The sequence below is a fragment of the Tauraco erythrolophus genome, chromosome 18, assembly GCF_009769465.1.
Source record: "Tauraco erythrolophus isolate bTauEry1 chromosome 18, bTauEry1.pri, whole genome shotgun sequence".
Lineage (NCBI taxonomy): Eukaryota > Metazoa > Chordata > Aves > Musophagiformes > Musophagidae > Tauraco > Tauraco erythrolophus.
The window spans coordinates 11,162,414-11,173,980 of record NC_141482.1 but is presented as its reverse complement, the minus strand read 5'-3'; the positions used below and the strand labels follow the sequence as shown (position 1 = coordinate 11,173,980).

Below are 11,567 nucleotides of genomic sequence, written 5' to 3'. Positions count from 1 at the left end.
GAAGTGGCCTTTTAGGAAAGCCTTTCCCAAGAGCTGTGTGCCAGTTACTGACTGCCAAGGAATGCTGAAGGCCGAAAGATACAAAACTGCAATTATGGTCTGTCTCCAATGTCGCTTTGCTTTCAGGTTGACACATCGGGCTGGCCTGATGCATCAGCTGCGGCATCACCTCACCACGTTTCCACGACAGTTTACACCAAGGGGAGGCAAGAGTAGGTTACGTGCCAGATGGATGCAACAGACCTTTAGGCAGGTGATGGGAGACTTTCCTGAGGAGGCGATGAATCCCAAGTGTGACTGTGCTTCTCGGAGTGGAGCAGCTCACTGGGATGTAGCTACCAGGAGATACAGACTGCAAAACTTGTCAAGGGCAAGTGGCTGCACTGGAATTTAGTGGATCAAATACAGCTTCTATATGTGAAACCTCTCTTGAAGAATGACTACTTTGGTACTTCCAGGTTTGCACAGAGAAAAAGATGTGTTCCCATCAAATGCAGGTCTAACAGGACGACCATGTGTGTGCACAACCTTTTTCTCCAAGATGTAGTTATGGCTCCTCTTTCCTGTACTCCACGTGTGCTTGCTCTGAATGCTGTAGAGCAGCCTTGACCTCTCTCATTCTCATCCCCAGTCAACCACCTTCAACTACCAGAGTACCACTGGGATGTTATAGTACTAAACTATTTCACTCCAGGGCTGTGTTATCTACCTAAACAGGATGAGTTCAGTTTCTTCCAGCTCTTATTTCTTAAACAGAAACCCCCAAACTTCTGCCCTCAAGCAAGATGATACACAATATGAAAAGAAAGAAATGTGCCAATTTCGGGATGTTTTTGCATTAACAGAATAAAATTCTATTTCCACACTACAAGTTAAAAGACCACAGAATTAAGGAAGCTTGAGGTGAAAGCTAGCATGCTGCTAACTTATCAACCACAGTAGTGGTTTAACACCAAAATAGGGTTTTAAAAATAGAAGAGTCCAAACACCAGGAGCAAATATGTTACTTATGGAGAGCTTCTTTAATAGAATTGAAACAAATGTGGCACTCCAAAAAAAAAAAAAAAATTATGCCACTGCTATCAATTTAGCAGGCTGGCTCTAATAGCAGAGGGCTGCTGTTGCTGAGCGAGTACAGCGTGCATTAATGTCAGGGCTTGGCTTCCCCCCCCTGCCCCCCAAAGCTCTGGTTCTCCTTGTTTCTCCACCAAAAAAGCCACCAGAACTGCTATCTCATGCCCTCCATGTTTCTAAAGTTTTAGAAACTTGTAGGGGGGCAGAGGAGGAACAAAAAGGATTGCTAAGCCTAAGAAATGTTTTGCATAGCAGTAGCTTTTAAGAGTTAATTAAATTTCATCCTCTACTTCTTTTTAAAAAACCACCCCACGTTCTATACTCTATATCTGATTCAGATGTAACAAAACAAACAAATTAATTGAATTTCCTCCTGTATATATTAAATAGCTTTTAAAAAAGGTAATCTTTATTTAAATACAAACAAAACCTGTACCCTCATCAGCCCTTGAAAAGACACTTCATTAGCCGTAACGGAAAGTCAATCCGGCAGTAAGAACAATCTTACATTTAAAAATCCTCATGGAAACAAGAGTTGAACTTTTGACTAAAGGAAGCATCCCAAAGCGAAGCCCAAGAGCACGGCACAAGGACGCTTGAATCAACACATTTAAAACTGCACAGGCAACCATCTGTAAAAACAAGTAGTGAATTTTCCAACTTAGAGCAGATTTAAGCACAGAGTTTCTTAATGATCTGTGCTTCTGTTGAACAGGATGAGGTCTGGGAAGCTTGAACTATTAGAGGTAACAGGGAGAAGAACCAGGGAGAGTCTAGGTTTCTGAATAATTAAAAAAAGAATGTAATTCAAGTGCTGTGTAACAGACATAGAATGAAAAATTCTCAAAAAAAATGAAGCAAAGTGACATTTCTGAGGTACGTATACAGAAATTAATATGCACAACAGTTTCTTTTTTTGAGAGGATACTGAAGGTCTCTATGGCAAAATTATACTCGTTTTCACATGCTGCAGCACTGTCACATTTTACAGTTGCAATGTGGATATTCCTTGAAAATCCTATGAATTTGAGATCCCACTTGTTAAGATAAATTCAAAATAAGACAAGATTTCAATTCTGAGCTTCAATACCAGAACTAGCACATAATTTCTTGAATTCATCTAAACAATTTAAAATCCTCTTTCAAATTCTTATGGCACAAGACTGGCTTGAACTGAAGACCCACTTGGCCAATTAAAAAAAAAAAATCCACCAAAAAAAAAAAATGCAGACTAAAAGATACCAGAGCTTTACAAAGAATGATTCAGAACTGGAGGCAGCTTAAGGCTTCATTAAAATATCTGCCAAGTTCTGCTGTTACTTGTGTAATCCATTTTCTAAACAGACTTCGGTGGGATTGCACAGATACAATGCAGAGCAAAACTGGCTCATACTGCCCAGTTTGAGCAAGATACAGTCACATTATCTTTCGCGGGATTTAGAGAGACAGAAGAATAAGCGTAATCCTTCCTGCAAGGATCATTTTATTCTCCCTCCCTCCTCCTTGAGTACAACTAGAGATGACTTACAAAAATTAATACCACACACACTAATAAAAAAATTAGCGTGGGGCAACGCTTAGTCTCAGTATTTTGATATTTTTCTGCCACGTTTGACAGAACTGAAAAACAGACACAGCACGGCTTTCATCTAGGCATCTGCTGGCAGTACAATCAATACAAGATGACATAATGAATCTGGATAATCACTGTTTTATAAAGCTGTCCTTAGTCTGTCGTTGATCTTCTGTACCAGAATCTAGCCCTGTAGTCATCACTGCAGGTCATGAAGCCAGGATTGGTAGGAGAATGGACAATACAACGGACAATGCTGTTGTGCCCAAGAGAAAGAAGATTTCTCCGTTCAGCAGTTCTTGAGTCCCAGCAGCAGAGACTTATGGTCCTTTCATCTGGAAGCAGCACGTAATCTTCTGTGTGGTTGAAGACAGCTTGTGTCCTGTGTACTTGTCGTCCACTCAAACCAGCTCCTAAATATATGCAGTAGAATATTAATCCAAACAGGATCAGTTTTAGGAAGTTTCCAAAGACCTAAAAATAAACCTCCCCTTAAGTATCAATTTCTGCAGTCTACAAAGCAGTACTTTACGACTTCCACATACAACAGGTGAGTCACTAATGAACACTCCTTTGTAGTTATGTACATGGTACATTCTAAGGACAGAAAGATTAACTACTCCAACTGTGGCAGTCAAGTCAAACCGCTCACTACGAGTGCAATCACTTAACTGTACAAGCACTTTCACCTTACATTTGTTGTGTGAGGCTTACAGCTGTAACCAAGAGGAACGACCACAGAGTAGAACACACAGATTCTCGTTATCAATGACAGCTGCTGGTTTTAATGTATGTATCATATGGCACGTTGTATGATCTAGCCTGGCCATACCTTCCCTTCATATCCTTCAAATAGAACATGTGTTTCATACAGAGGCATTTATTTTGCAATGCACACACCTACATCCCATCTCATATTTTGCAAAAGTTCATCAAGGAGGTGCTGCACCCTGCTGGTTGAGAGCAAAATAGAGCTAGTGTACAAATACAGCCCAAAGGCTGACACACAAAATTTTCAACATCCTCTCCTCTTTCCTGCCATGACTCCTAATGCTTAAGCGCATCACTGCTTGACCCAACAGCTTCCTCCATCACACAGCTGCTATCATATGCAAAGCTTCTACATCCTTCACCAGTCTTTAAGTCCTGCTGAGATCAAAGCATGGTGTTGTCAGCATGCTCTGAGTGACTATTTTGCACACAATCACATCGTTAAAAAAAAAAAGAAGAAACAAACCGGTTGTAGCTATTTTTCAGAATATTGCCATGGCTTACTAGGGCCTCTTTTGCACAAGAGTCTAATGGTGAAAACAATTGTCTCAAAGTATGTTCAATTCCCCCTGTCTGGGTGGATACTCTGCAGGAAAGTGGCCTACTCTAGCCAGAAATGGATTAGGTGTTACTTTTGACCTTTCCAGTTTAAACTGTGCTCCTAGTCTACCAATAAATGGACAAGTCACAAAATCAGAATGATCACCAGCAAGAAAAGTGATGATGCTGTTTTGTTTTAATACTGTTTCTAAAACACTCTAAAGAAACACTAGAGAACAAAGCCCTCTGCACAAACGTGCTAGTCCTTAGGGCAGTGTTCCTTTTTACTTTGCTCTAATTTAGTGGTAACTTCCCTCCAAAGCAATGGAGTAATGATGTCAGAAGTCTCCAAAATCTACTCAGACTAAATATATTTACGCTGACTGACATACAAGAATCACGGCTTCTCTTCTGGAATTAGTCTATGTTAAGTGTTTTCAAAAATTTGGGGCAATTTATCCCCAAAGCAGTAGCCTCCCATTGCCTTTAGGAATTACTATTCTTCTGGAAATATTACCACTCCTGCTGTGGATCGGTACCTGAAAAATAAAGTATTTGGAAGGTCACCTGCCACATACCTGTGTATTTGACCAGTGTTCGACCAGTGGATATCTCCCATAGTTTAGCTACAGAGTCTTTTCCACTTGACAAGATATACTTTGAATTTTTGGAAAAAATAGCAGAACAGACTTCAGCTCCATCATGCGCCTTCTCAAAAGTGGTGATACAGCGATTCGAAACACCATCCCACAGTTTGATGCATCCGTCCTTACTTCCTGTCACATACATGTTTGCACTTGCGTTGTAATTTACTGAACATATAGCATCAGTGTGCTGATCTTGAGGATTGCAAGACACAAAACACTGGAAAGTATTGATATCATACAGTCGTAAAGTAGGGTGCTGGGTACCAACAAGTATGAAATCTCCAGAAGGGTGAAAAGAAATTGAGCGCAACATCTCTGCTTCCTGTTTGATCAAAAATACATAATTGGTGTAAGAAAGAAAAAAAATCTGAAATGGAAGCGTCAATTCTGGTGGCATTAAAGTGCTAAAAAAATAGTTGTTAAATTATCAGTTAGCACAAATGTGTTCTGTTTTTGCGAAACAGAAAATGCTTCCTACAGGATTAAAATGACAGGCTACCTTTAAATGTATCGTAGTTGTTGTCCTAGAGCAGCTTGCAGTGCCTACTCATTTTTGGGCTATCACACGAAAGTGACAGGAGGCTTTGTCAGCCAGTCACACACCCCCAAAACCCACCACCACATAATCCCAGACTCTCCTCCAAAACAAAGATGATATAATTGACTTCAAAATCACCCATATTAGATTTGGTCTAGATTAACAAAAAGCAGACAGGCACTACATTTAAAGACCGTATGCATCCATTAGGCACAAACTCTTAACACGTAATTACCACAATGCCTGTAAATTTTGTTGCTGCATACTCCTACATACCTAACCACTTATAAACTCAGACATCATTCAGCTCACTGGTACCTCAGTACTTAGACATTCAAGCTTTGGTTGCTCTGAACTGGTATTGTATCTAACCTGTATATATTTGAAGGCTCTTTTGGCAGAAGGTTTTGAATAATCAAACAATTTAAGTGTGTAGTCCCTTGAACCAGATGCTAGGATCTGTTCTGTTGGATGAAAAGCTAAACACGTAACTTCATCCACATGATCATACAGAGTCCGAATAACGGGGTGATTTTCCATGTTTTGCTGTGCTGTCTCATTCATCATGACCTACAAAGAATATTCAACAAGTTAGAGTGTTAGCAAGCAGAACACGCTTTTGACAGGAAATGTAGGTTTTATACTTGCCCAAGTGGGAAACAACAGCTACCTTCCTGACATATGGCTAGGCTTGTAATCACTATTATCTTCATTATTTGAAGGACTATTATATATTGTTCTCAGATAAGATCCCTGTATCTTTATGAAGGTCAACTGCTCAAGGGCAAAGCAGTTTCAGTAGCAGAGAACTGATGCAAGAAAACATATCGCCTTCTTCATACACAGTTCGAATCAAAATACTGTATTGCCATAAGAATTAGGTGAAGCTATACCAACCAGGAAAACTGCAACTTTTACTCGTGCAGGCTACTGCTGAGAATTCGGTGTGCGCTTTTTGGTGTGGAAAAAAAACGAGCTCCCATGTTTAAACTGCTACCCGATAACTGTATTAGAGAAAAACTGATGCAAACAAACATGTATTCTGTGAAATAGTTCTGAAACACACAGCCACTGGAGGCTGTAGAGGCCAAAAGTGTAAGTGGGTTCAAAAATGAACTGTGTTCATACAATACAGCAAGCATCAGCAACTACCAAAAGCAGCTTCTGGCTCAATTCTCTAGACTGATGCCAGAAGTCACACAGGTATACTTGCCCTATTTCTTCTTCCTTTTCTTCAAGGGTACTTTATGAGCTGCTCTTGAAGTAGGAAATACGGCGAGACAGATATTTAGTCCAACCCACTGGGCCAGCCACAAGGCACAGACATGGCATGAAACAGACAGCACCTCAAGAATTCACACAGTGGTTATGATTCAACTCATATTTTACCTCTATAGGCATAGCACTTTTGGCCAACATTCTCTCTGTATCGAGAATTTTTATTGAGGCATCAGCAGATCCTGTAGCTATTAACTGTCCATCTCTGCTATACGTAGCTACACGACACGGTCCTTTATGAGATGTGACATAACAAGTCTCATATTCAGAAGCCTCAGGAGACATGGTCTGTACATCTGCATCAAATTCCAAGTCAATTCCTGTGCCGGGAGCTACTGTATCTGACCGTCCAATTGCATATTGAACAGCACTGTCATCGTTCTCCATTCCTGAAAAGAGAGAAGTTGATGCACTTAAACCAGGTTAACCTTCTCCTTAGACAGACAGGCCGTGGCCAGATGTGTGCTACAGACTTCTGCAAGAGCTACGAGACAGGTTTTAAGAGAGGCAGCCCCTGTTGAACAAGCTAAGCTAGCAGAGTAGATTTAGTTACACAGCAGTGCTTCTCGCAAGAAATGAGCAGTATTTTGGCTACGCTAGAGCAGAACGCAGCCCTTAAAATTAACTGTGGAAATACAACCAGCAAATGCTGTGAGATGATAAATACTGATAAATGCACTGACAATCAGGTACCGAAGCCATTGACAGGCCTCTAGTCAGCTTTTCACAGGGGGAGAAACAAGCTCCAACATTATTATATGAGATTTGAAGTAAAAAACTGAAGCATTTAGGGATTCTTTTCCTGGTTTATTGCATTGAAGAAAAAAGACCATCCCACAAACAACTATCCCAGCATCAAAAATGAAGATTTTTACTCCTCTTCACATCCACTCTACAGATGCTTTTTATTTTTTTTTGTATTTCCAGGATGCATCTACAGAACAAAGACATTTCAGCACTGTAAGTGGTAACAGGACTGGCACAATCATTTTCAGCTACGTGCCCAACTGTGATCATCAACTGATCAAATGCAACAGAAAAGTTTCTGTTGCTTTCATCCGCAAAGTGCAAGTCTAGCATTCTTATTTCAAACAGACACAAGGCTTCACATATTTATACTCTTGGAACTCAACTAGTTCAGGCAGCAGAACCAGTTCAGTTACAATACGAAGAAGATATAATGTTATGGCTAGACCTCTTCCAGTAACTTAGTCAGCTTGTTTCAACAGCAGCTCAGGTATTTGGACTCCATACTGCAGCACGGATGTACTTTCAGAGAGAAAGATACACAGAGAGAGAGTAGGCAATACCTTTGCTGAGACCCTAGACTGTGAAGCTTATTTTCTTGAGACTGATATATAAAGGCTAGTGGAGATTGCCAATGGAAGGGTTTGCTTCCTTTCCAACACCGTCAGGAATAATCACATAGAAAACATTTCTGAAGTTGGCAGAGAACTGTGTGAGTCAGTTTTCTATTAGGTCCGTGGACTCAGTGATCCCGTTTACTGGAGCATATTTTTAGAAGGCTGCCAGTCACCCAGGACCCCGGGCAGGTATTCTTATTTGTTACAAGTTCACACAAACAGATTTCGACAACACTCAGTGATCTGTTTTGCTTTCAATGCATACTAAGGAACGAAACATAGAAATAGAATGCTCTTCAAACAAAGCCACAGAGGCAAAGGTGTCTAAATATACTAGAGGCTGTATCTAAATATACAAACACGTTATGCTATTACTAGACGTAACCTTTATATAAAAGATGTCTTTTCGGTAACACTAACCTCCTAATTCACAAGGATTTGAGATAGGGATTTAGAAACTGGATTTGTATGTTATCTTTTTATTCCAGCTTACCTAACTTAATTAGGTGCAGCAGTTGTTCGGATGGTGCACACACTGATTGTGGTTTTATTTCATTTATCAAGCCATTGGCAATATTTATGTATCCATCATATAGCAGCTGACTAATTATCAGTTTATAAAGTTGCTGACGGTCTTTCAAACTGACTTTTGTTCTATACATTGTGAGCAAGGAATGCCTTGGAGGGGCCTGAAATAAATAAAAAAGAAAAATCACATACGAGAGTTGCATGAAACAACCACAACCTTTACACCAAACACATCCTGCTGAATTTCAGTGCAGACACCAAATACTAACATATTTTAGGTACGATTCAGAGACATAGAAATGAAAGAGAAAAAAAAAAAAAAAAGGAAAAACCTGTTGCACTTGTTTGCGGCAGAAATGAAAACCTCACCAATAAACAGAACACGAGCTGTATTAAGGAGCAGCAGAGAAGACAGAAATAATGCGGCATTAGTTAGCGAAACGGTTCTGCCAGGATCTCTCGCTCGGCCTCGCCAGCGCCGCCGGACCCGGGCAGCGGGGCGGCGACCAGCACAGCGTGCGGGGCAGTCAAACGCCCCACCGCCCGCCCAGCCCAGCCCGCTCCCTCCCTTCATCCCGGGAGACCGCATCCTTCCCGCGCCTCCTCCCGGCCGGACGCCGGCCCCCCGCCCGCACGCCCGCTCCCAGCGCCAGGCTGCGGGACCAACAACCGGGTCGGGACCCATAACCGGGCGGGGAGGGGGCGTGGGGGACAGGGGCTGAATGAGGGCGGGCAACGCTCGGCCGACAGAGCGGGCTCCCAGCGCCGCGGCGGGACGGGCAGCTTCGGGCGGGAGCTGCGGCGGGCGAGATCCGGCCCGGGCAGCGGAGTCGAACGGGAGGGAGAGCCCGGAGCGGCCCCGGTACCTACCGACCCTTCCTTCTGCCTCCCTCGCTCTCCCCCTAAAATGGCGACCGGAGCCCTGAGCGCATCGATTGGCGGCGGCGGTAAGGGAGGAGGCGGCGGCGGCGGCCGGGATCGAAGAATGCTCCTCCGCGAAGGCTGCTGCATCGAGCGCCCGCAAATCGATTGGAGGCGACTCTTGAAGGAGAGAACCGCAGCATCACATGACCGTGACACCCCGCGCGCGCGCCAGGGCACTGGCAAGCCCCGCTGCGTCACGTGACGGGTGACGCGCCCAGGGAGCCCCCGAGCGGCGGCGCGGGGGCGGGGGGGGCGCGGCGGGGCGGGCCGGGCCGGGCGGGGGGCCGCGGCGGCCCCGCTCCCCCTTCCCCCTTCCGGGGGGGGTCAGGGCCTGGGCCCGGGCCCAGGCCGGCAGAGCCGCGCTCAGGGCGGGATGCGGGCAGCAGGCCCCGCCGGCTGGGCAGGCTGCGGGGGGCCGCCGGCTGCTAACGGGAAGGTGGCTGATGGCGGGAGGCGGGGGGCCGGGGCTCTTTTGTGCCCCAGCTGCAAAGCTCCGGAACGCTGCTTCCGCTGAGAGCCCGGGATCCCAAACACGGGAACGTGAACGGGCTGTGAAATAACACGTTGCCGGCACTGCTGCTCAGCGCTGCAGGCCTCCCCGGCGATTGCAGCCACTCGGGCAGCACAGTCACAAGCACCCCACAGTGCCGGACCGCACGGTCTCTCAGCAGGCCGAGAGCCTGTCCCCAGAGCACACCACCACCCTCCCAAGAGCCCTACTCACGTCAGCCTCAAGAAACGGCAGTCGAAGTGGCCGCGGGTCAAGGAGCGGGGATGCCATGCTACCCATGCCCCGTGGTAGCTGACGTCTATCACATGCTGCAGCGACACGACGACCTGACATCTTCTTTTTACCTATCCTGTACCACTTGTAAACACCAACACACACACTCGGGTTGCCTTCGCACTTGTTTTCAGCACCGCTGAGACAGTTAAAAGTTGCCTTCAAGCACGGTTCTTCAGAGGCCCGAAGTACTTAAATCTGGTTTCGGCTGCCGCTTGTCACTCAGCGGCCGAGGTCCCTCTCACAGGCGTGAGCAGGACCAGTGGGGCAGCCGGCAAGGGAGACAGCACAGCAGCCTCGCGCTCCTCTTACGCCGCTACTCACAAACTGCACTCACTGATCGTCCGCTGCCGGCGTCGGCTCGCTGCCGCTCGGTGTCTCCTCAGGAACCTGCGCGGTTTCGGAAGCTGCCACGGGCTGCGGGTCCCCGCGGGGGCGACTCGAGTGGTCGGCGGGCTGGTGGCGGCACCCGAGGCCGGGCGTCCCCTGGCGTGCCGCGCTGTGCCGGGGCGGGCGTCCCCTTCGCGCGTCTTCAAGCACCGACGGCACGTGGGGCGCTGCCCTGGGGCACACGTCCGGGCGAGCGCGAGGCAGAGGCCTGCTTCACCCCTCCGCCCGTCCTCCCGCTCCGCGGGGCTGCGAGCGGCCACCCGGGGCACCTACCTCGCCGGCCGGACACAATGGCCCCCGGCCCCACTCGCGCTCGGCTCCACGCGAGGTGGCAGCACCGCCTCTCCCTCGGCCCGGGGCGGCGGGTGCGTGTGTGGAGGAGAGGGAAGAGGCCGGTGCTTCGCAGGATGCGGGACTAACCTGGCGCCCTTCCCCCCGCCGCCGGCGGCGCGCTCCGAGGCCTCAGTGGCTGCGAGGGAGGGATGGTAGTTGTAGCGTTGCCACAGGTGGGTGGTCTGGACGTACGCGATTTGCGTAACGGAAGACCCGGCCAGGCAGAGACTTCGCAGAGAAAAGTGTGCAAACGGGGCGCCGATCCACGCAGTTGGAGTACGGAAGAAGCCAGCGGCGGAAAGACGGTACGTAAAATACGCATGTAGCGCAAACACCGCCCTCGGGGCGGGCGGGTTGGACCGACTCGGGATACGCAGCAGGCCGCCGTTGCGCATGCGCCCCAGAGGCTCGCGGCGGCGAGGCTCGGCCTCGCAAGGAGCGGAGCGCGCGGAGAGCCAATCGGCGGGCGTGCCGATTGAAAAGGAGCCAATCAGCGGGCGGGAGCGGTGGGAGCGCGGCCAATGGCGAGAGGCGGTGGTTTAAAGGGTATTTAAGGGAGGGCGGTTTGAATCCCAACGGCCGCAGGCAGCCGAGGCGGGGGTGAGCGGGCGGCTGGGCTCCGCGGCGCGGGGGACCGGGACCGGGCCCGGTGGAGGTGCTGGCAGGGATGGGCCCGGCCGGGGAGGCTGTGGGCAGAGGCTGGCGGTTGCGGGCGGTAGTGCGGCAGTGCGGCGCTGAGGCCGTTCCGGGCCCTGACTAGGGGCCTCCCGGCGCTCGAAGCGGGTGGGGGGGGGGGGGGGGCGGGCGGCGAAACGACGCGTTT

General features: G+C 47.7%; 1 protein-coding gene across 1 annotated transcript; it reads right to left on the bottom strand.

Moving 5' to 3' along the window:
- Positions 1–1,463: 1,463 nt before the first annotated feature.
- On the bottom strand, positions 1,464–10,460 carry CSTF1 (cleavage stimulation factor subunit 1). Its single transcript, XM_086622936.1, has 7 exons — positions 9,962–10,460; positions 9,184–9,354; positions 8,279–8,474; positions 6,533–6,810; positions 5,516–5,713; positions 4,537–4,927; positions 1,464–3,060 (listed from the first exon to the last, which is right to left on the bottom strand). Exons 1-7 carry the CDS (start codon positions 10,079–10,081, stop codon positions 2,801–2,803), a joined length of 1,614 nt encoding a protein of 537 aa, XP_086479062.1. The 5' UTR covers positions 10,082–10,460; the 3' UTR covers positions 1,464–2,800.
- Positions 10,461–11,567: the final 1,107 nt, after the last annotated feature.